The 25,819-nt window shown below is 41.2% G+C and overlaps 1 protein-coding gene across 1 annotated transcript in view; it reads right to left on the bottom strand.

The window, feature by feature from the left end:
- Positions 1 to 10,612: 10,612 nt before the first annotated feature.
- Positions 10,613 to 25,819, bottom strand: part of VAMP1 (vesicle associated membrane protein 1) — a 62,751-nt gene continuing 47,544 nt past the window's right edge. The window contains exon 5 of the mRNA XM_087923037.1: positions 10,613 to 11,448. Coding sequence (XP_087779163.1) covers positions 11,255 to 11,448 — 194 coding nt within the window. The 3' untranslated portion in view covers positions 10,613 to 11,254. The remainder of the gene's footprint in view (positions 11,449 to 25,819) is intronic.

Raw genomic sequence — 25,819 nt, 5'->3', positions numbered from 1 at the left:
ACAGCTAATTGGCAATTTACTCATTGGCAGCATTTCAAGGGAGATAAAGGTGGGTGCTTATCAGCCTTATCCCGAAAGATTGTGGCAGACTTCAATTGGACTATTCATAAACTATTTGGGACTCATTATGGGCTGTGAATGCATATAATTCACAGCCACTGAAATAAAAACAAGGTTTTGGGGAACAGCATGCAATTGTTAGTGTCTCAGGAAGCCTTGGTCAGAACACCCTTCTCTCAAGGAGAAGATTTGTGGTCAATCTGAATGAAGGAAAAAGAAGACAGGCAGATTGACGGTGGCTTGCTGACATCGGTGGGAAAGTCAGTCCCGTATTTCAGAGCTCTAGTCACAGGACTATCCCATTGGTCGTCCCGGAACAGCTCCTCCATCCGGGTGCAAGAGCTGCCCAGCAGGGCGGTGCACCCGGATGGAGGAGCTGCTCTGGGACAACCAATGGGATAGTCCTGTGACTAGAGCTCTGAAATACGGGACTGTCCAGGCAGCTCATGGTGAGGCTGGATATTTCTGCCATAAAGGATGGTATGTGCAACGTGCAACATTGCAAGTGGTGCAACATGCAAGGAGTAGCACAGCCCTCACTGGCCAGAACAAAGTAATGTTGCTGTTGCAGCATTGGGAGGGGCACAGGGGAGCTGAAGCAGCAGTGGTGATGGTCAGAGCCTTAGTGTGCAGGAGTGAAGCGCTACTTGCCTTTGTGTAGCAACAACATTCCACCTTTGTCACATACATTTGTGCCAGCAGGTGGCACCAAGGCAGACTTCACCTCCTGCTGCTTTGGGCTTGGAGTGGTAAGCTGCATCCAGGAAGCACTACAGTGGAGAGAACTGACCATGCAGTACCTGGACTTCCATGATGGAGGGGAGCTAAAGCTAAGGTAGCCAAGCTAAGTGACTGAAGGACCCCATCCCATCACCGGGAGCCCAGGCGCTTCAGCGAGTGGCACGTGAAATTTTGGCCAGGCTACTTGAGATGGAGTTTTCAGGGGGCACCCAGGCTGGCTACAACACAAACGTTCATTGCATGTATCCAGCCCAGGGAGTGGTTTGAGGACCCCTGATTTAGTGCAACATAGAAAATGCAAGTAACCAACAAAATGTTCTGGTGACCGCTGGTCTAAAAGACCTCTGATGTCCCGTCCAGCTCTGTAATTCTACACAATTCTATGTAATTCTGACTTTTCTTGTTCCAAAAAGAATTACTGGAGGTGCACCTGACCTGATAATGCCTATAACATATATCATGATGTATTAAAGGCTTTTAAAATAACAAATGTAAATGTATAAATGAATTACAATTATTCTTTTATTGAACACATAATTTGCATCCTTAGTCACAATGAACTTGGGATGGTATGCAGTAAAATTTAATCTGAATTCATTATAAACATAAAAAACAAATGAACATTTTAATTTTAAAAGGAGACAAAGCCAAGTGTTAATCTAAAGTTTCATTAGTGGCTTCTTTAGGATCTCTACATTGTGCAAATCTTCACATCATCAACCTCAGGCTGACTATGGTAAATATGTAGAATAAACAGATCCCTCTGTGGTTTCCAATTATTCCCAGAAGAAGAAAAAAGCACCAATTGTGGCTTTGTTTTTACTCACCCAAATTAATAATCATTAAAAGAATAACTTGAATCTATTGTGGGTTATGTGCTACTGAGACCACCTATTGAAACCATATTAATTCCACTCAACTATATTCAGCAATTCTGAACCCAAAGGAGCATATTAATGGAGTACATATCTGTGTATTTTGTTATCACCTTCCAACCTGGATTAATAATCCTTAGAGGCGAGTTGAACAGGTGATGGTAAAATAGGTCTAAAGAGAGCCTTGGCTGACTTTCCAAGGGACATTTCTAATCTTGCTCTAACTATCCTGCCTCTTCAGGGAGATGTTTTCAAAGTTAAAGTTTTGATAATCTTAATGACCATCTGGGGACTAAACTTAATGAGGTTTACATCAGAACAGAGACTTCTTCAAAGTCCAACTTTGCTTCCATAGAATGTCATAGAGAATACCGTGGCTTCTACAGTTCTGATTTTTGTAAAATATATATTTTCCAAGACCTTTATGACTGCTTTTCCAAATGCTAATCTTTTCCATGTTTCTTGTCTGCTTGTTCCTTTACAGTTGAACAGTTAAAAAAGAGAGAGCTAAATGAGAAGTCATTTGTTGAAGTGAATAGATTGTGATTTCGCTATTCATAAATAAAATGGAACTTAAATTATTTATATCTCCCTGTAGCAGGAGAAAGTAGAATTAGATACTCTAAAAATGAACCGAATTCAGTTCTGTTTAATCTACTTTAAAACATCAATTTGGAACAAGATGCTAGTTAAGGCACTTTGGAAAAAAAAAAAGTACAATATTTATATTATTTCAATTCAAGCATTCTCAATTCAAGCATATAATCATTTCATTCCCCCCCCCCTCCAATTTACAACTCCTTCAGTTCTAACACACATAGGTTTAATACAGTTTTTAATAAAATTAACTAAAAATGTATAAGCTCATTCCTTCAGGTATTCAGCCTCAATTTCTAACAAGGAGATGTGGGAGTAGAGAAGAAAAATATAAATGAATTTTGGGAACTCCCTAAGAATGGATAGCTTTACAGTGGAGTCCCACGTTGGGTAGCATGGTATCATTCGATATTATCTGGTTTGGCAAGATGCAGTCCACTGTTTCAGGCTTGCGGTTATGGCTGTGCATAATTCAGTCATCATCTTCCTGTGTCTTAAACAAGGTATAAAATTCTTCTCAGCCATATGGGCCAATAAATGTGATGGATTCATGATTCCTATATGCCAGATGAATCTGGCTTCGTGGCAGCCATCAGTTAGTTAGTGGATTTCAAACAGAGTTTCTATCAACAATATCTAACAGTAAATAACCTTATATAATGATGGAGTTGTACTCCCAAAAGAAAACAATTCCTACCCAAACTATATATGTTATGTCTCTTCTTTTTAAAATGTGTTTGAATTGAGGTTCAAATACAATCAATCAGATTCAATATAAAAAATATTCCAATTCCTATTCAGCAAAGGTTGAGTAGTCCATCTCGATTGATTCTTAATATTTTCAGGTTTCAAATATCTGGGTGTAATCCTTATAAAAGATGTTTACCAACTTAGTCGGAAATTATAGTACATCAGTGACTAACAGTAAATTGTATCTTCAATATTGACATATTCGAACAACTTTTAGTATAATATCAGTGTATAATAACAATTTATGTAGGAGTCCAGCCACATTTATATCCAGGTCTTTGCTTGATTGACAAAAGAGGTAAATATTTCTTTTGTCAAATTAAATATGAGAAGAGATAAAAAGCATCTGTTATACATTCCATAAAACAAGTTAATTTATAAGTAAATAATTCCATTTGTAACATTCCTTATAATAGCATTCTTTAATCCAATTACTGTATTTTTTGCACTATAAGATGCTCCAGATAATAAGACGCACCTAACTTTTGAGGAGGAAAACAAGAAAAAAAATCTGTCTCTGCCTCCCAGCAATTTGCCTCTTTGCAGCAAACAAGCTGGTCAGCTTCAGCACAATCTGATTTAGCACAAGCAGCTGATTGGTGGTTGGATTGGCCTTCCAGAACACCACTGATCAGCTGTTCCAGGCTGCGGGGATCGCTGTCACCCATCACCACCGTCACTGATTGCTCCCTATCACCGCCTCTGCCCGTTCCAATTTTGGCCTCCAGGTGCTGCATTCTGGCCTCCACACACCCTGTTTTCAGCCCATTCCAGGCAGTGGGAATCACCACTGCTGCTGATCGCCACTGATCACCAATCACTGCCACCTATTATATCTGTGGCAGCGGTTGGCAGCAATAGGTGGCATCGGAGTAGGCGATCCCCACCACCTGGAATGGGCCAAAAATGGGATGCGTGGAGGCAAAAAATGGGGTGCACAGAGGCCAAAAATGGGGCGCACAGAGGCAGCGATAGGCAACGGTGGCGATGGGTGGCGGCGATCCTCACCGCCTGGAACAGCTGATCATCAGTGTTCCAAGAGGCCGATCCAACCGCCAGTCAGCTACTCATGCTAAATCAGGCTGTGCTGAAGCTGATCAGGATGTTGGTTGTTTGCTGCAGGGAGGTAAATTGCTGGGACGCAGAGGCCGGCAGGTGGGAGCTGGCGGGTGGATGGGGCTTCGGCAACATTCGCTCTATAAGATGCGCAGACATTTCCACCCACTTTTTTTTGGGGGGGGGGGGAAGTGTGTCTTATAATGCAAAAAATATGGTAATAAATATGTGGGCAATCTGTATTTGGCAAAAATTGCACTATATCAAAGTTCTTTCTATATTCAGCAACAAAATCCACTGTCAATTTCAGGTTTGTTAGAATTCGCATCCAAAATACATGAAGATACCAGTCTGGTTTTCAACAATGGAAACACGTGTATATCCAAATGTTTGTAAAATGGGAAGTGTTACTAGATATAAAGATATTTTAAATGAAAAGGGTGAGCTCAAATGAAAACAAGAATTGAATGAACAAAGGTTAGAGATACATTAGTATTCGTATACGCAAATACAATCAAGGTAAGAAAAAGACATTAAAGATGAAGTAATTAATAAAGAGTTGACAGAATTGGATAAAATACTAATGGGAACAGAAGATAAGCTGATTAAAAGACTATACTGTTATTTATTAGATGTTAAGTTGGAAGAGGAACAAGTTAAAGAAACAATGATAGCATGGACAAATTTTTTGGGATATGCCATAGAATTAGATAAATGGCAGAAACTATGGGACAGAAATTATAAATTAACAATAGCATATAAAGAAAACTTGTACAAGATGCTATATAGATGCTACTTGGCACCAGCAAAACTAGCAAAAATGTTTAAAGATAAATCAACCAAATGCTGGAAGAGTCATCAAATACCAGGAACATATTACCTTATGTGGTGGTCTTGCATAGAAAAGATATTGGTTGGAAAAAACAACATATAAACAACATATAGATTTGAAACCTGAAATATTTTTATTAGGAATGGGTACCTGAAGGTTACAGTAAAGAAAAAACATATTTAATTATACATCTATTAACAGCAGTTAGAATTGTATATGCTCAGAATTGGAAAAGTGGTAAGATACCAATAGAGGGAAAAGTAATTGAGAAAATATTTGAATGTGCAGAGATAAATAGGTTAGCATTGGTAATTAAAGAAAAAGAAGATTTTGAATATTACATGGTATGAGATTTATTTTATCAATGGTTAGAAAATAAAACAAATTAAAATAGATTAGATGTATATGTAAAGCAATAAGAAAAGATTGTAAAATAGATACATTGGATATTACTTATACAAATATGTGATTATTGTTATATTGGTATATTGTTAAGAAGGTTATTAATTACAAACTGTAAACACATGAAATATGTACCTAATCGACACACGTTTGAAATGAAATGAATGTATTGTATATATTAAAAAAATATTTTTTAAAAAAGTCAATGGACAAATAGTGTAACAGTAAATGTCAATATTGGAAACAGGTTGCTAAGATATTGAATCGTATGAAAAAGAAATTCTTTGCCTTGAAATGTTTGATGAACAATGTGCTATAGACAGGTACAGACTGGTACAGGCAGACAGGTACAGACAGGTGCATCAACAACCTGTCTGTAGTGCATTGTAATATATGAATGATGTACCTGTCTGTAGCTACAGACAGGTACATCATCAGTCATCATCAGATACAGACAGGTACATCAATGTGCTATATCATTATCATCAAGATTATTCAGGCTCCCAGTGGCTTAGAGCAAAATAAAATTTAACAAAACCTCCATGGTAAAGAAAAGACAAATATAATAAATGTATAATGTTGTAGCCAGATCCATCCTCTTCAAGAAAGTCTAAATAAAGTAGGGCAAAACTCTTTTAGTCACAGCTTCCACGTGCCATTCAACAATAGATGTGAGTTTAGGAGGACCCCCAAGTTATGAAATAGCCCCCACTCCCTCCTTTTCTTCCTCATTGTAAAATTGTTTAGTGCTGCTAAACCTAACCTGGTTAATGGCATCAAAAGCCCCCAAGATAACCAAAAAGAGTGCTTCTATCTCTGCCTCTACTAAGATTCCAATAAATGGCATCTACCTGAACAACTAACACAGTCTCCAGCCAATGCCCAGGCTTGAACCCTGAATGAAAAAGGTCAAGATAATTCATTTTTCCTAGGGATCTGCAACTTTATTTTATAAATTATTCTATTTTTCAGCTGTTTCCATTTTAATCCCTATCCTTCTTTCATCTACAAGGCTGGAATTACACTTCAAAAAATATTTCACAGAAATACAACTAAAGATAGCACAGACATGATCACTCAGAACATATGAGTCAAAATATGTTAATTAAATATCCAGCCTGACTCCCACCAGAGGTGGCATTCAGCAGGTTCTGACCAGTTCTGGAGAACCGGTAGCGGAAATTTTGAGTAGTTCGGAAAACCGGTAAATACCACCTTTGACTGGAGATTTTACAGTATCCTTCCCCTGCCATGCCCAAGCCACATCCACAGAACCAGTAGTAAAAAAAAATTGAATCCCACTCCTGACTCCCACATAAACAATCTTGAATTTAGTTTTCACTATTTTGAGTGCACTTTCTGATATACAGGAATCTTTATTGATTTCAGCAATGTTCTTGTTTGTAGTAAGCTCACAGTGGATGTAATTAAGGAACCAGAGTTTCCCCCCATAGTGTAATCCAGCCTTGGCAATCATAACAAGAAGTTGCAATGGACTTTATTGTTAAACATGAACAATGTTGTTTATAGATAGCGTGTTTAACCATTGAAATCCGTTGTGGCTAATTTTTTTTAAGGTGCCTTTGTTTTTGTACCTTCAGTATAGCAGTAGATTCTTTCTTTGGGAGACCCTATCAGTAGACATGTGAACGGATATTAACAACCGAGACCATTCAGTAGAAGATGTGAGTTCCTCTACCCTTCGTAGAATTGGAAGGGCGGAATTATTTTATACAACATTTTTTGGAGGGGAAGAGGAAGAGGCAAAAAAAAGAGATATCTTATTATTAGCATGAATTACATAAATACCAATAACACTTACCAATAGCACTTAGATTTATATACCACTCCAAAGTGCTTTACAAATCATGTGAAAGATTAGTATGATAACAATGAATGTTAACAACAACATCCTTTTTTAAAAAAATCAGAACAGGAAATAAATTATTTTTGACCCAAAACCAGTTGGGTGACCTTGGGCCACTCACTTTCTCTCTCCCAGCCTTAGGCAATGGCAAACCACTTCCATAACATTGCCAAGAGTATTGCAGGAATCTATCCAGGCAGTCATCAGGAGTCAAGACTGATAGCAAAAAAGATAATAATCAGAAGCATAGAAGCTAACCAGATGACAAGATATTATGTCCTTGTCTCTAAAAGGTACAAGTAGGAGGAAGCATCTTCTTCCAAAATGTTTGGAGGCTCATTAATTTCACTAATTCTCACCAGGAGGTGCTGTTGGCATTTTGAGCCTATTTTTTTTTCAATCAGAAAGCATTCTCACCACTACTTTAAAACCAGAACGTTGATGCTTATATTTACACAAAATCACCCACACCAGTCAATGCCTGTCACTTAGATCATCATATGATGCCCTCTTCCAAATTCTTCCATCATGAAGAATGAAGGTTGGTGCTTTCTTCAAATTGGCATCTCATTCAGGCTCTCCTTCTCCCAAGTGTTTTAATACATTTTCTGTATAATATACTCCAGAGCCTTATTTTTGTATTTTCTATAATAGCTTCCCTTGAAGCAACATTAAGAGGAAGGAAGGAAGGAAGGAAGGAAGGAAGGAAGGAAGGAAGGAAGGAAGGAAGGAAGGAAGGAAGGAAGGAAGGAAGGAAGGAAGGAATTCTAACCCTCCCTCAAACCTTTATGAATATGAGTTAATAAGGCACATGTCTTATCCAAAATGTCTCCATCCAGTGTTATTCATCTGCAAACAATAATGCAGAGTGTTTAACATATGAAATGAGGATGCTAAGACTTTATGCTATTTAAGAGGTTGCTCACAAAATATTTTGCTAAATTTTCTGATAGAATTACAAGAATATAAAACAAAACACTACTGAAGCTGTTTGGAAGGTGGGGGAAGGATGTCCTACCCTATATGTAGTCATTCTTAGCTTCAATACTTTTCAGAATATGAATATCTCACTTTTCTTCCAAGAAGATCATGGTACCAATCATAATTTTATTCTCACCACAGGCATTGACTGAATGATGAACGAGCTGCCCTAATGGCTAGAAGGAAATCTAAATCCAGTCTCCATTTAGCATTGTACTCATGGCATCTGATTGGCTTTTCAAAACAGGCAACCTCTTATATTACCTGTTTTGCTTATAAAACAGCAGACAAATTATGGAAATCCCTGAAAACTTATTTATTTCAGCAAGCTTGGGGATTCCAGAGAAATGGAAAACCTATGAAATGCTTACATTGCACGCAGCACCCTGGTCCATTCTCCTGCAGGTTGTTGGGGGGCGGGATTGGTACTCTATTTGTATTTCTATTTTTGTCTAATTGTTTTTAACTGATTGTTATTCTACACGACCCAAAGTTAGATTTGGGAAATGGGAGATTATATAAATCTGATGAATTAAAAATAAATAATGAAGATGACAATGCATGGAAAGATATAGATATTCCTCTTTGACATAGCCAATGCACAGTGTACACCTACAAATATATGCTGTAAATGAAACAAAAAGAAGGGATTTCTCCAGGCAGTTTGGGAAGGGAAGGATACATTCAAAAGCCACAAAAATAGCTCTGCAGATTGTTCTCTTGTACCAGCTCCATAAAGTGAATGGAAGCATGAGAGGAATGTACCACAACATTGGGTTAATGGGTTGTGCCCAAGAAAGAGGTCACTGCAGGAAGGCAGAAACTGAATTTATAGCTGGATCTTTCTTGATATTAAAGTATTAAAAATCCAGGCAGTAGAGTTTTATCAAGGCATTCCAGAGAACATATAAGTTTCCTAATAATTACACAAATGGCTACATTTAAGGTATTTCAATATATCATTATTGTGGTAAAACAATTGAAATTGTCTTCAAGTAATTCTTGACTCCTGGCAGCTGCCTAGACATGCTGCAAGGGGGGGTTGGCAATTTTTTTGAAAGGGGCTTGCCCTTGCTGCCTTCCTCCCAGAGCTTAGAGAGAGTGACTGGCCCAAGGTCACCTAGCTGGCTTTCTGCCTAAAGCAGGACTAGAAGTCCAGTGCTTCTAGTCCAGTGCAGATACTGGATGTCTCAAGACATGAACAGGTACTCTCCGAGACATAATTCAGGGAAGAAATGACTCACTTTCATTTCTTTGGCTTCTCCAGAACACTCAAATGGACCAACGTAATTTCTAGGAAACATACATTGTTGAACATGCCTCTCAATTCCTTCTTCCTTATTCCTCTGAAGATTCATATCAGCACTGAATAAACAGACTCGGGGAACAGCAGTTGACATGTCCTTTCCCCCAGAAACACAATGTGCCATCCTACACTTTCACCATTGAGAGATTGTCTTCTTCAAAATAAGCAGTGATGTTCCCCGGTTAAAAGTGATGTTTTTATGTAATGCTTTTAATATGTGATTATAATACATGGTACATATAAAATAAGGAATCAATGCACCCTACACTAATATTTGGGCTCCCCCAAAACATTGTCATAAATTTTCTGAAGATACCTAGACATAATCTAGGAAACTGAAACTTTATAAACAATCCCCAATATTAGCCAATTTATTAATAAGAATCTGAAAACCCAAAGTAAGCTTTGGGCTGTTAGAGATATGTTGTTAAAGCCAAAAGAATATTCCCGATTGGATATCCTAGTACTTTATCCTGCCTACTGAAGCATTTAATAGGAGGCTAGCATTAATACATTGCATGGAGACTAAAGATTGAAACAACTAATTTACAGTGACATGTCATGGCAATTATCGCTATGGATCCAGTAAACCTGATGGCTATTAGCACCTACTCAAAGTCTTGGGCTAAATAAAATGTTAGGTCATTTCACAAAAGGAAATTTTCCATCCCAATATCTCAGACATTCTTCTGGCATATGGAGTTTTGCATTGCTTCATATTTCCTTTCATCTAGCAGATCATGATTTAGAATAGCATCCAAACCAGTGCATTGTCACTGCTCTAGAATTTGGAAAGGAATACTGTTGCTGCAAAAGTCCTGTTTTCTATTCTAGAAACGCTTGTGAGAAGCCGTGAGTTAAATGCAGTTGTATGCCAATGCTGAGATTCCAGCAAGCAAAATAAGAGAGATGTGTGTGTCTGTGTGTAAGTCTGTGTGTCTGTGTGTGTCTTTGAGAGGAGAGGTAGTTAGAGTTTTAAAAATTGTGTAGGACATGGTGGCAATATGCATAAATATTAGTTCTCTTAAGGAAAGGAAAAATACTGCATATTCTTTCCTGATGAGTTGAAAGGTTGCAGTGCTTGAGAAAGTTTTGTCGCCATGTGAGCATAAAATCCTGAAAAGAAAAGATTAAGCAACCTTTGCTTTTCTAAAGAAAACCTCTTGTTGGAAAAATACTAAGTAAACTTTATATTTGAACACAGGCCATATAATTATGAATTCTGGGCATGGTTTCCTAGCAATGGTTCTCTCATGAACACCAGATAACCAAGGGTCTTCTACACGCTTCAAAAACTCTGGTATTTCCAGAACAACCTTGCTAGGAGCACCCTATCTGTAGGGAAATAGTTACAGAATTCATTTGGAAAGAAATAAACTCATCCCACAAAATATGAGCCTGCTCTTTCTGCTTGTTCAGTTAACTGAATTGAAAGGGAGAACAAACTCCAAAGTTAGTATATCCCACAGGTGACATTCCAGTTATAGAACTATAGGGGGAAAGGGATATACAGCATTAACCAGCATTGGGTTTGAAATCTACATTTCCTGTTTCTCACTACCGCTGCCTACTAGGAGTCACTCCACAACTGAAATTTAGCCATTTTCATTATGTAAATCCCAAGTATATTAGATGACATTCACACAACACTGGCCACAATAATGACTCCAGGTAGAGCTCACTGCAGAACTATGATACATAATAAAGACCACAGATTTTGTTCCTAAAATATTAAAAAATTCTTCTATAAACATAACAAATGAATATTTAGAAATTGGAATGAACACCTATGCACAGAACATTTCAAGGAACAAGAATAGCCAATCACACATAACAGGGAGATGTGTAGGGAAAAAAACCTCCATAATCTTGATAACTCCAGGCTGCTGCTTAGAGGTCTGCAGATGTTCTGCTGGTGATGGAGATCTCAGAAAGGCTTCAACTGTTTCTTGTTGGGTTGATGTTATGGACCTCCCAGAGCCTAGGAAAGAGTACTGTATGGTGGAAAGGATTGCATGACACAGACTTACAGGGCCCTCAAAAGCCTCTGCAACCACATCAAGGCATCACATGGAGGATCTCAGAAATGGTGCGCCTCTGTCACAATTTCTATCTGATACAATTATAAGAATTGTACAATTATAACAATAAGGGTAACAATACAATTATAAGAAATGTGAGTTTCTTATGGGGTGGGCATTCATGCACAGCCCAAAGAATTCTCTGTGCAGTTTGGTTCTCATTTTTTCTTCTGCATTCTTTGCTTTGTTTTGGGCAGGTTAAAGGACCATCTTAACACATACAAGTGTTAACTGCAACTTTGCCCAATGCATTAAGCCATGGTTGCTTGTTGGGTTTGGGCCAGGGCATCAGGGGAGGGGTGGAAATGGACCAAATGGAGGCAGATTGGCCATATTTTTGAAGTTTCATCTCCTTTGTACATGTTTTGACACTGTACAGCATACATATACAAAGGAGTGGGGTTCAGTCAGACAGTTGCATTTACCATCTTAGCCCTCCATGCCCATGGAGACTCATATTTTTCACATTATGAGCCACTTTGGTTTGCAAAACATAGTTTATAAGTTAGTGAGGACCCCAACCAATTGCTAGTTAAAAAACAACCATGATTAAGCAAGCCAACATCTGAAGCTAATCAAATGTTTTTCCCTATTCTGCTAAATTCTTAATTTTGAAGTTTAAATTGTAATAGTAACTGGACTAGCATCTTTAATCACCAATATATCTTATTATCCTTTCCTTGACCAGTTTCATCACTTCTTTTCTTGATCATTTTTATCTAAAAGGAAACACCTTGAATTTAAGGCAAACCTCCCTCCAAAGAAAGAAGAGGCAGAAAACTATAAAGAAAAGGTATGTATTACCCAAACTCTGCACTTTGCCTATCTGGGGTTGCCAAATTCAAATGAAGATTCTGGCCCTCCCATAAAAGTGTATATGTAATATACTAATGTATAAGTATTTGGGGCTAGTTCAAAAATAAATGATAATGATTAAAATGATGCCTAATTAAAATCAGCACCCTTTAAAATATACTATCTTGCTAGATAGTAAAGATACCTCCATCTCCACTCCCATACATGCACTCATACAATTCAGAGATAATTATTTGGAAAACCAATACATTCTCTTTGTGTCAGCAAATATTTTTTGAATTTTACAGGGCAACGTGAAAGCTGAACTTACATCTACAGTAAATAAGATTCTTATTCTGAAATGGATAGCACATCTGACGCATATGAAAAGGGATAATACTAAGAGATGTTTACATTTGCCAGATGACTTGCAAAGCCAAGTTCATACTCCTTGAAGGCTCAAGTGCATTCTACTTTTCCTATTGTATTAAAAAAGAGCTAGACACCATGACCAAAAAAACCAAACCCCACCAACAATTCTAGAACCAGTGTTCGCATTGACTACGTAATGTATTTTGCTCTCTCATGCTGTAATAAGTCTAATGGGAAGAATGGGATAATTCATCTAATCCCAGGCTGGACAGTCCAAAGAAAATCTGATCACCAGCCTCTCCTAACAATTGGATTTCCTCCCACCCACAGGGCATACCAGCTTGGAATAGTCCTTTGAAGCTGCCTAAACTTTTAAAAAATGGTTCTCTGCTCATATGAAAATTGTCCTCTTCTATTCGGCATGTAGAAAGTTATAAGGGCTCAACAGGTGAAGAGACTTGGCCCATGGAATGGCCAAGAGTTGGACATAATTGAATGGATAACATCATCATCATCATCAAACATGATCATATGATAACTTTTGGAAATAGTGTGTTAATATATATGGGGAATTTATAGGGGAAATATTTAAGTATTAAAGATGGGGCTTTCACGTTGACTTATATAGATAGTGAAGCCTTGGAATCTGACTGTTTATCAAGAATTATGGTGGGACTGAGCAGGGAAATGGCTAGGAAAATCAAACTGAGAAATCAGAAGAGTGATGTTAAGGAGCAGTTTCCAGAAATGTGAGATGTACTGTATCTATTTTGAAAAAAGCAATATTTCCTAATAATCAAAGGCTAAAGCAATATGTGTTACTATGGCAAAGATTTTGTAATATTTTACAATAAATTGTTACACTAATTGTTATGTCTTTGGGACTGGTTGGAGTCCCCAACCAGGTCCGCTGTTTGAGCGGGAGCACCAGCCGCTCCCATTGGCTGGCACCGTTTGACAGCCGTCTATAAAAGGCGGCTGTCAGGCAGTGTCAGCCTCGTTGCCGCCAGCTAACCTGTCTAGTTAGAAGGCAGACGCGGCAACCCTTTATTCTTAGAATAAAGCCTGTAACGTTCACTCTGGCTCAGCCTCGTTCCTCCGCCGCTCCACAACACTGGCGACGAGGGCGGGATGCGATCGGAGGCTGCCAGACGTGCGATTCAGAAGAGCTGTAGTCACTAGAGCGAAGCCACGGGCGCTGAAGCCGCAGCCGCCGGCGCTCACAAAGAGCGCGAAATTCAAAAGCCTCCTCAGCCGGGGAGACAGACACCGCCTGATAGGCGCAGCCGCAAACACTCTTCTAAGAGCGCGAATTTTGAATCACAACTACTAAGGTGACAGGCACTGCCGCCTCAAAAATGAATGCCAATCCGACTTTCCCACCCTTCAAGCCAACCGAGGAAACGTGGGATTCATATAAAAACCATTTCATCTACTTCCTCGACGCTATTGGTCTAACAGATGCTGCTGAACACAGAAAAAAATCCTTCTTTCTCAGCTACTGTGGGGCTGCGGTTTTTGACAACGCTACAGCACTAGTTGCCCCTCGCTCTATCAGGAACATACCTTGGGATGAACTCCAAGAGATCCTCTCCAACCACTACTCACCTAAACCATCCCAGATAGCCAGGAGATATGCCTTCAGAACTAGAAGGCAGGCTGTGGGGGAGTCAATTAATGAGTATATGGCAGCTCTGAGGACAGCTGCCTTACAATGTGGTTTTAGAGACTACCTAGAGGACATGTTATTAGACCAGATCGTCTGTGGGGTTAGAGACCTTAGGCTTCAAAGACGCTTTGCTAGCCAAAAAGGATTTAACCCTAGCTTTAGCCGTAGACAAAGCCCAAGCTGCTGAGCTCTCTGCCCAATCAGCAGCTGAGATTCAAGGAACTCCTTTAAGACCCAGCAGCTCCACTATTCATTCAGAGGAAGTTTCCTTGAAGAAGACCCCATTGACTCAACAGACATTTACCGCCTTAGGCAACAAAAGCCCTCACAGGAAGTAGCTGGGCAGAGAAACAACTTCACCCCCAAGCAACCTCCCATTTGCCTAGCCTGCGGGGTTCCCACTCTAGGGCATCCTGCAGGTTTAGGAATGCCATCTGTCTAAATTGTCAGAAGAAAGGCCACCTAGCCAGGATCTGCCAAGCAGGGTGAACCTTTCCTCAGAGACCTCCACCACCTGCTAATTTCCAAAGGCAGGTGGAGGACTGCTATACTTGCTACCACGCGAACCATACTTCCAAGACTCCTAATAAAATCAGTATTTTGTTTCTTTAGAAGGAAAGCCTTGCAGAATGGAGGTAGACACGGATCTGCACTTTCAATCATCTCCTGGGAAACCCTGAAGAAGATTCATCCCAGATTCTCAAAGAAGAAGCTGCAGAAATGCCACCTGACACTGCGGGACTACAAGGCAAGAACATCCCTGTCCTCGGGAAAGGCAAGTTTTTAGTTCAGTTCCAAGGTTTTAAAGGTCATTTGCCTTTGGTGGTTGTTAATGGTGCCCTCCCCAGTCTGTTGGGACTAGATTGGTTCCCTTCTCTCGGCCTTAGTGTAACGGGATCCATGCTGTCTCAACCTCTGACGTAGACGCCCTATTCTCAGACTACTCAGATGTTTTTAGCAGCGAGCTGGGCTGCTATTCTGGCACCCCATCTCTCTTCACAGTGGACCCCCAGGCAATTCCCCTTCGCCTTAAGCCACGCAGAGTGCCCTTTGCCATCCGTCCTAAGTTAGATTTAGAATTAGATAAGTTACTGAAGCAAGGGGTGTTAGAGCCAACTGACTTTGCCAAATGGGAGACCCCCATAGTCACCCCACTCAAGAAAGATGGCAGCATAAGAATCTGCGCAGACTATAAAACCACCCTCAATCGTTATCTGCAGGTCAGCGCCTACCCTGTACCTGTTATTCAACACCTGTTACACACCTTCGAACCCGGCACCATCTTTGCCAAATTAGATATGTCCCAGGCATACCAACAGTTCCCTGTTGATGATCAGACAGCTGAATTACAAACCATAGTCACACATAGAGGGGCATTCAAGTGCAAACGCCTCAATTCGGGTAAGTGTAGCCCCGGTATATTCCAATCCCTTATGGAAAGGATTCTCCAAGGTCTCCCAGGGTTGTCCTTACTTTGATGACATTTTAGTCTCAGCAATTGACAGACCTCAGCTCATACAAAGGGTCAGAGCAGTCCTAGAGAAGTTTAGGCAGCATGGCCTCAAACTTAAAAGGGAGAAGTGCGCCATCGCCACTAGGCAAGTGGACTTTCTGGGGTATAGGATAGATGCCTCTGGCATTCACCCAGTCGAATCCAAAGTAAAGGCTATCCATGAGGCACCCACTCCAACTAACAAGACGGAGCTCCAAGCCTTTCTGGGGCTACTAAACTTTTACGCTTCATTTCTTCCGCACAAAGCATCTATTGCTGAACCCTTACACAGACTGTTAGACAAAGAATCCCCTGGCATTGGGGACCCAAAGAAGCCCATGCTTTCAAGTCAGTCAAATCCTTACTCACATCTGATGCAGTTTTAATCCAATATAATCAACGACTCCCCCTGGTCCTAGCTGCTGATGCATCCCCTTCAGGATTGGGGCTGTTCTGAGCCACAGGCTTCCCAACGGTTCTGAGGCACCAATTGCCTTCTTCTCTAGGACCTTCTCTACTGCAGAAAGAAACTACAGCCAAATAGATAAGGAGGCCTTGGCTGCAGTAGCTGCAGTCAAAAAGTTTCATGAATTTTTGTTTGGGCACCATTTTGAACTTATAACTGACCATAAACCACTCCTGGGACTTTTATCAGGGGATAAGCAAACCCCACAGGTACTATCTCCTAGAATGACCAGGTGGACTTTGTTCCTGGCCGCTTACTCATTCAAATTGGTGCATCGCCCTGGAAAAACTTGAGTCACGCTGATGCCTTAGTCGCTGCCCCCTGCCAGTCCCAGTCGAAGACCCAGCTCCTGCTCATGCCATCTTTGAAGTAAATGAACTTAAATTGCCGGTTACAGCGAAGACATTGCTGCGCACTCAAAAAAGACAGAATAATTGCCCAAGTTATGGACTGGGTGGGAAGGGGGTGGCCTGAAACACAATACACTTCTGACTTTGCTCCTTTCAAAATCCGTAAGCAGGAATTGTCGAAACTACAGGGATGTCTGTTGTGGGGGACAAGGGTAGTCATCCCAGCCACTCTTCGTGTACCCATCCTGAAGGTACTTCATGAGGGCCACCCGGCATCGTAAGGATGAAGGCTCTGGCCCGCAGCCACGCTTGGTGGCCTGGCATGGATGCCCAAATCTCCAGCTGGGTAAGCTCATGCCAGCCTTGCCAAGAAACCAGGGCTGCCCCACCAGCAGCCACGCCCACCAGGTGGGAAAGTGCTAGTGGTCCTTGGTCTCGCCTGCACATCGACCTAGCTGGACCAGTACATGGAAGGACCTTCTTGGTTGTAGTAGACTCTTATTCCAAATGGATAGACTTGGCCCTACTACCTTCAACAACCACTCAAGCAATTGTTAAGGCTCTGACCCGTTTCTTCGTGACCCATGGGCTCCCTGATACGCTGGTGTCTGACAATGGCCCCCAGTTCACGTCTTGTGAGTTTAGTATGTTCGTTGCCAACTTGGGCATCAGACACATCCTTACAGCCCCTTTTCACCCAGCTAGCAACGGGATGGCTGAGAGGGCAGTCAGGTCAGCAAAAGAGGCACTTGCCAGGTTTGGCCAGGAAAACTGGCACTCCAAACTGTCCCGTTACCTCCTGAGCCAACATACGACTCCATGCACCACTACAAATAAATCCCCAGCAGAGCTCTTGATGGGGAGACGCCTTAGGACCACCCTGGACAGGTTGCACCCCACTACTGCCCAGACACCCCTATAGGATCTGACAGTTTGGTCAGGGACTTTGCTCTGCATGACCTGGTGTACGCCAGAAATTATGCAGGGGACCCTCTGTGGGTACCTGGTCAAGTTGTGTCAGTCACAGGTCCAAGATCCTACAGAGTCCTCCTGGAAGACGGACGCCTGTGGCGCAGACACGTGGACCAACTCAGACGGCGATGGAGAAGCACAGCTGATGCCTACCCAGCAGCCACCAAGGAACCCATCTACCCAGCCCAATCTCCCGGCACCGAGGGCTCCCTGCTGGAACCGGTCTACCCAGACGAAAGCTCCCTGCAGGACCTGATCTACCCTGTCGACCAAGAGAGTTTACTGGAGGACCCGGTCTACCGACAAGGGACCCCGAACCAACAACCAAGCGAACCTGTCTACCGTCCGGACGAGCGACTCACCAAGGTCAGCCCGAACAGGGGACTCTACCTAATTCGCACAGTGCCCCCACCAACCGAGCCCGCTCATCAGCAACCTCCGAGACGCTGCCTGGGGGCGAGGACTTGACTCCAGCCAGCGGCTTGCACGGACTACGACGATCCTGCCGCCAGCGCAGATGACCAACCTACTTGAAGGACTATGCATGCTCCCGGCTAGGGAAAGGAGTGTTATGTCTTTGGGACTGGTTGGAGTCCCCAACCAGGTCCGCTGTTTGAGCGGGAGCACCAGCCGCTCCCATTGGCTGGCACCGTTTGACAGCCGTCTATAAAAGGCGGCTGTCAGGCAGTGTCAGCCTCGTTGCCGCCAGCTAACCTGCCTAGTTAGAAGGCAGACACGGCAACCCTTTATTCTTAGAATAAAGCCTGTAACGTTCACTCTGGCTCAGCCTCGTTCCTCCGCCGCTCCACAACACTAATATTATAATAGAGTATGGTACATATTAGTAAACCAATCATACTGATAATATATAAGGTAAGGTAATTTCTTTTTCTTTTTCTCTCTTATTTGGGATTTTTCTTTTTTTGTTTTGATATTTTTTTCTTTAGATATAAATGCTGTTTCACTTCATGAGTTTTTGTGTTTTGATTAGCTTTTCTTGTAACTTGTAAATAAAATTAAAAGAAGAAAGAAGAAAAACTAGTCCAATGAATCAAGACTTTCCAAAGGTACCTTTTTGCATTCAATTAGACTTTTCCTTGGCAAACGCATCACAACAATAGCATAACTTGTGCAATGCTTTCTTCTCAATAATTCAGCATGTTTTCAAAACAGTAGATAAAACACCAGGTGTCATGTACTTTTCCAGCTTCTCACACTGTACCTGGACCTAATTTAAACAGGAAGCTAGGCCTTTGACTATTGAGATTTCGCTGGTGCACATGGAAGTTTGCTTCCTGGTTACTGGTACTGATCACGGAACCCTTTCTGCCAAGTTCAGGCTTTCGTTAAGGGCCAAATTAAGTTAGAGTTCCACCAAACATTTGGTCTGGTGTCCACTGCATGGAACCAAAGGGAAATCCGTGGAAGGTTAACAGGCATTGCACAAAAATATGAAATGAGCAGGTCTTGACATTTTGCATGTAGCTGGTCAACGCACCCTACCTCCCTACCTCCAAGCTCACATGAACTAAGCAGGGTGATATTCAGGACAAAAAACTTCTTAAGAGCCGTGGTGGTGCAGAGGTTAGAATGCAGTACTGCAGGCTAATTCTGTCAACTGCCAGCAGTTCAATTCCGATCGGCCAAGTTTGACTCAACCTTCCACACTTTCGAGGTTGGTAAACTGAGGACCCAGATTGTTGGGGGCAATATGCCGACTCTGTAAACTGCTTAAAAAGAGCTGTAAAGTGGTATATAAGTCTAAGGGCTATTGTTAAGGCAACCCAGGCTACCTCCATGACTTTGAAGACTGCTGTGATGAGTTGTAAATGATCTCCTTCAATACTGGAACCCATAAGAAAATCCTGTCAACTTGATTTGGAATATATAAGGACCATTCTTAAGAGCTCCCAGCAAAGCCCAACATTATGAACATAAACTTCTTTTTTGCAGGGTTGAAATTGGATGTTTCCAAGAAATCTAATATAATGTTTGATGAAGAGGATCTTGTGTTTCAAGTACATATCAATTTCTTACATAAAATGGAAAACCTGTTGTCAGAAACTTGTGGGGAAAAGGAGAGAGTCCAATGTCATGCCAAGGGCCTACATATTTGGCTTGAGGGCCCATATTTCTGTCCCAAGCAACCAAGCAAAGGCAGCAAGATGGTCTAAAGAAAAATGGAGAAAAAGTTGGTGAAAGTACACAAGAGCCATTAGCAAATAAAAGAAACAATGACGATGTAACAGTGGGAAAGGAAAAGAAAAAGAATTTCAAGATAGCCTTGCCTTGATTTTACTGCATAAGGTATAAGAGTGGGCAGTGGCAGGCTTTCAGAATTCTGTTTTTACACTCTACAACAATAACATGGTATTGTGATAGCTATTTTTTGATCCAGCCTACCTTGAAACGCTGATGGAGATAGTAAAGGGTGGTAGCATGTTCAAAACATGCTGCTTATATAAGCATAATCCTGAGCCTTCTTCTTTGTCCAGAAACCCTAAGTCCTGTAGGGCATCTAGTCCCCAAATATGTCTGTAACCCCAACCACATTTTTTAAAATTATTTGTGATAATAATTTTCCCATCCCAGAATTCACAAAAAAAACCTTCTCTCCTTAGCCCTTCCTCCTCAGCTCTGCAGACCATTGATAAATGCTCAATGTGCTGCTTCTTAAACTAATTTGTAGGCTGCAGGTGCAGACTGGAAGACATATTTCTAAAAGTATTCCAGTAAATGTTTAATCTTACTCTACATTAAAAGAGTAATCTTTATACCTTAAGACAACTTCCTGCAATGACAACCCTAAAAGGCCAACCTGAGACGGAAAAGCTGGAGGCTGGATCTCAGGTGACAGATCCAAGCGGTGGACCAGATACCCAACTTCTGTTTTTGAGCTTGTTGGTCTTATGGCTCTGCCTGTTCCTTTTCCCCCAGAAAAAGTTTGAAATTCATTGCCCAAGATAACGATCTCATTTTGCCTAGGGGTCACCTGTGAGGCTTCGCTGCTCCTGTAATTCTGAAATTATGTTTTCTTCCTGAGTGGCTGCTTCTAGCACCATCCAGGCATTGCTTGTTTGCAAGAACCTACTCTCAGCAATGCAATTAACTTTTCATACGTGAGCAGTAAGAGTATTTAAAGCCCTTTTAAAAATTTTATGTGTAACTTGATGCTTCCTTGCAGAGCATATTTAATGGGGTTTTTTAAATGGGTAGGCTAAAGAGGATTAAAGCAGATCAAAAAAGGATTCATCTATAGGCTTCATAAAGATAATACGATAATTATTAGAAGAAGCAAGGATTCATAAAGAACAAGTCTTGGTGGACTATTCTTATCTCATTGGATAATTGCACTGTTTCCTTATCAGGTTGTGAAAATGCTATAGACAGAATATGCCTCGATTATAGCAAAGTATTAGATAAAGTCCCTCATTCGTGCTAAGTTAACTAGCAAGCAAGTTATCTAGGCTGGTTGGGAAAGAAATTAAGCAGCACAATTATTCACTTAGAAAAGACAAAAATCAAAATGCAGGTATAAGATAGAAGATAACTGGTTTGGTAACAATATTTATGAAAAAGAGCTTGGAACAATAGTTGGTTGCAAACTGAGCATGAGTCAATAGGTGTCAGCCAAAAATGCAGTTTTTGTTGCATTAACAGAAAACAATGTACTCTAAATTATGTGAGACAACATAATTACCCATTTAGCTCTGAGAAAAGCAGAGTGGTATGATACCTGAATGGATATCATACAGTTCTACATACACACTAACATATGTGTTCTCATTAATTCTCAATGTGCAGATATGGTATTACAGATATAAGTCATATGAGGAAAAACCATTTCTAATTCAATGTAGAAGAGAGAATCCTTCCTATTAGTAAGAATCCTCTGACAGTGGGGATTCCACCAGAGAAGCAGGCTGGAAAAGCCAAGGTGAGACAAGATATTTACTTGCATTGACCACCGAGTTTGATTAAATACCTCCAGCCAGCCCTGCAGTTTTGTGAATAGATAGGAAATCCCCCTTTTCACTTGAACATTGCAAAATGAACATAAGCAATTCATGGTGTGTGTTTTTTAAAGGTGTGAAATGCTTTTGTGCTCTTAAAAGTAATACAATTGCACCTATCCAAACTTACACTAAAATAACTCTACCCTATTCTTTATCCTTAAATTTGGCTGGCATCCATCCACCGTGGTTGTGCTGATGTCATAATCTAAGTAAATACTATTGCAAGGTGTGTTTTCAAAAGTTGTGGTTTCTCATCCCCTTGGAAAACCTGTTTCCATTGTCTCTGTCTCGTTTCAAAATAAATGAAGCCTGCAATGTAGTTTAAATGTAGTCCTGTGTTTGTAGGTATCTGGTTTCCCACTATAGGCAACACTAGCCATGCCCCCAGTTTCTCAGCTTTTTTCTTTGTGTGTGTGTGTGTGTGTGTGAGAGAGAGAGAGAGAGAGAGAGTCTGCTTTTCTCCTTGTAAATGAAAGGTGAACAGATATTTATTAATTCATGCATTGCAGAAAGCTCTGGGGCAGGACATTTCAGCAGCTGGTCATCGGGGTGGGTGGGGAGAGCCAATAGTAATTGCTTAGCATTTGGCACAATTGCTATTGGCTTGTCAGTCAAAATGTGAGCAGCACCTGAAGACATTCTCCGCCAGCTCCAGATATCTAAGCATGTAGACAATGCGGTATTAAAACCATTTCAAATCTGCAAATAGCGAGGACAATGTACGTACAATGAGTTGGTTTTAAAGTGCTTTGTGAATGACTGATAAATAAAAGGCTGCTTTGCGGTAGACTTCAAGATATAACCAAGCACAAATCACATGGGCAGTTATATCACTGCAAATGTCAAATGTCAAAACCACTATTCTGGGGGGGAGGGGGGAAGTGGAACCATGATGTTAAGTGGGCTAGTATTTCATTCTTTCGCCAATATGATCATAAAATAAATAAAATAAAACATTATCATACCTGGACTAAAGCATGTGGTTATTCCAGAGGAAACTTGTATTGGGGAAACATTCTGAAATTCCAATCATCTCTTTCAGCTAAGACTCTTCTGAATGGCAACCCCAAGTTTAAAAATAGTAGAAAGAATTTGAACTCATGTGAGGGCAAAAAGATTCAGAAAGTCTCAGATTTGAACTTCCTCTGTTTCAGAAACTTATTCGAGAACCACCTTAATACCTAGATCCAGTGGTGGGATTCAGCCAGTTTGCACCAGTTTGGGAGAACCGGTAGTTAACTTTCTGAGCAGTTTGGTGAACTGGTTGTTGGAAGAAATCATTAGGGCAGAGAACTGGTTGTAAAATTATTTGAATCCCACCACTGCCTAGATCCACTGTTTAGGGCAGTGTCATGGCTCAGTGGCTGAGATGCTGGGCTTGCCGGCTGGAAAACTGGCAGCCCAGGTTCGAAACCTGAGCACCACGATTGAGTGAGCTCCCGTCCTTGTCCCAGCTGCTGACAACCTAGCAGTTTGAAATCATGCATATGCAGAGGGGAGGTAACAGTGCTCCGTGACGTCCCGCTGGCCACATGACTGTGCAAATGTCTTTGGACATCGCTGGTTCATTGGCCTTGAAACGGAGATGAGCGCCGCCCTCTATAGCTGGCAACAACCAGTGAAGTAAAATCCACAGGGACTCCTTTACCACTGTTTAGTGGGATCACAACCGAACCCAACATTTCTGTGGCAAAGACAGTTGTTAAGTGAATTTTGCCCCTTTTTATGACCTTTCTTGTCACAGTTGTTAAGTGAATCACAACAATTGTTAAGATGGCAATACAGTTCGTTAAGTGAATCTCGCTTCCTCATTGACTTTGCTTGTCAGAAAATCACAAAAGGGAATCACAAGGGCCCAGGACACTGCAGCAGTTGTAAGTACAAGTGAGTAGCTGAGTGTCCAAATTTTAATGACATAATTATGGAGATGCTGCAACAGTTGTAAGTGTGTAAAACAGTCATAAATCACTTTTTTCGGTATCACTGTAACTTCAAATGTTCACTAAACGAATCGTTGTAACTTGTAAGTTAAGGATACCTATATCAATCTGAAAACTGGTTATTCCAGAGTCTAAGGTAGATAGCTGTGATTTAAAGATGCTTTATTTCTCTATGTGGACTCAAAATCAAGCTCCACAGCAAAGCTAGAAAGGGTTTCCATAAGCTTTAGCGACTGCCATGTTGACTTGATTGAATGATCAGAACTGCTTTTTATCCAGCTAGCTTTAAACAAAAACAAAAACTCTGGGATTTCAAGCAGCAGCTAGAAGCAGGGGTGGGATTCTACCAGTTCGCACCTATTCGCTAGAACCGGTTGTTAACATTCTAAGCAGTTCAGAGAACCGGTTGTTAGAAGAAATTACTAGCCTAATCCTGTAAGGAAGGCAGGAAGGAAACATTCTGGTGTTGCTTACACAAACTGCCTCTCTGTTAACCCTTATTACATTCTTGGCAGGACTAGACTTCCTGTCTCAGGAACGTCTCTGGAGTTTTTTCCCTCCTTTGCTGGTCCTTTGCTTGTGTGGAGTGACCATTCAAAGTTACAATGGCACTGAAAAAAGTGACTTATGACCGTTTTTTCACATTTTCAACTGTTGCAGCATCCCCACAGTCATGAGAGGCCAGGTGAGGAGATGTGTGCCTCGATGTGAGTGATGTTGAGTTGGCCACACCCAGCCAGTCACATGACCACCAAACCATGCCTACCAACTAAGCCACGCCCACAGAATCAGTTGTTAAAAAATTTGAATCCCACCCCTGGCTAGAAGGGCTGAAATATTATACCCCACCATCTAGCCCTGTGATGGCAAACCTATCGCACGCAGAGCCACTTCTGCCAGCATGCAAGAGGTCACTCAGAAGAGCCCCACTGCACATGCACGCTTGCCCCTCCGCCAGCCGATTGTCAGCTATCTGCCATACATGCGTGGGGGGGGGATGTACACGCATGCGCAGAGGCATAGTGTGGAGGGTGTTGCATGCACATGTGGAGGTGTGTAGTGCAGAGGGGGTCACATGTGCATGTGCAGGACGGTGGGGGAGTTGCATGTGCATTGCATCATGGGTGCAGGCACACGAGTGCACTTTTGGCACACAACATGGAAAAGGTTAGCCATCACTAATCTAGCCAGTTGTTGCAGTTTTGTAACTGGATTCCATCTTCCATCCACCCACATGATCTTCAGCATCCTACTTTAAGAAAGGGCTCCTGAGAGTGAAGCATTGAGCAATATTTCAAGGAGCTCCATTACGCATAGAGAGTGCTGCCAAAGAAAGCAATGTTTGAACTCTGCAATCCACCTAGAAGGACCAATGGCTGACTGAGAAAACTGTGGAGTCCCTGGTGCTCTCTGAGCTGGGTTACTTGCTTGCTGAAGTTTCATTTCCCGGTTATGTAACATTTACAGTGCTAGAAAGAAGTGGGATTTGCTCTCTGTTTATATGAAAGTGGGTTGCCCTGTCAGTGTTGGTGAGAGCATTTGTTTCTCCTTAGTTCATTTATTAGGTTGTTGTTTACTGATTTATTGTTTGGTGTTATCTTGATGGGGATACCTGATTATCTGGGTATTGATTACTGTCTTGGAGGTGTTCTTGTCTTTTTGTTTCCTTTTTAGCTTTTTTATTGTCTCTTTGGTATGGTATATACATTTTGCTTTTCTCTGTATGCTTGTTGATGGCTGATTTGTCTAAGCGCCAAGCTTCCAACAATTCTCTAAAATGTTTGGATTTAGCTTGGTCTAGGATGTTCACAGTTTCCCAGTCAAAACTCGTCTGTCCATGTGTTATGAAATTAAAGAATTTTCATCATGTCTTCTGATTATATTCCAACAGCCTCACTGGATGTCTCCTGACAAAACCATAGAAGCATAATGAACAACAAGGCCAGGAAAATTGTGGACATGGCTCTTTAGGGGCAATTGAATCCCACATAGTTCCTTATCTCCAGGTCATAGTGCTTCTCAGAACACTTCATTTTATTTTCCAAATGGTGGAGATAATAAAACAATGGACATGGCTGTGTGTAAGCACAGATAACATAATGCACAAACTGATATAAAAAGAATGTTCACATTGGTTCATTGTCTATGGACCAGAATATAATTTAGTCATTATTGCTTTCAAATCCTCCACTCTAGATG

Source organism: Pseudonaja textilis, chromosome 2 (assembly GCF_049901715.1).
Source record: "Pseudonaja textilis isolate UNSWEBS1 chromosome 2, rPseTex1.2, whole genome shotgun sequence".
Taxonomy (NCBI): Eukaryota; Metazoa; Chordata; class Lepidosauria; order Squamata; family Elapidae; genus Pseudonaja; species Pseudonaja textilis.
The sequence above is the reverse complement of the archived record's forward strand: the minus strand, read 5'-3'. Positions and strand labels throughout refer to the sequence as shown.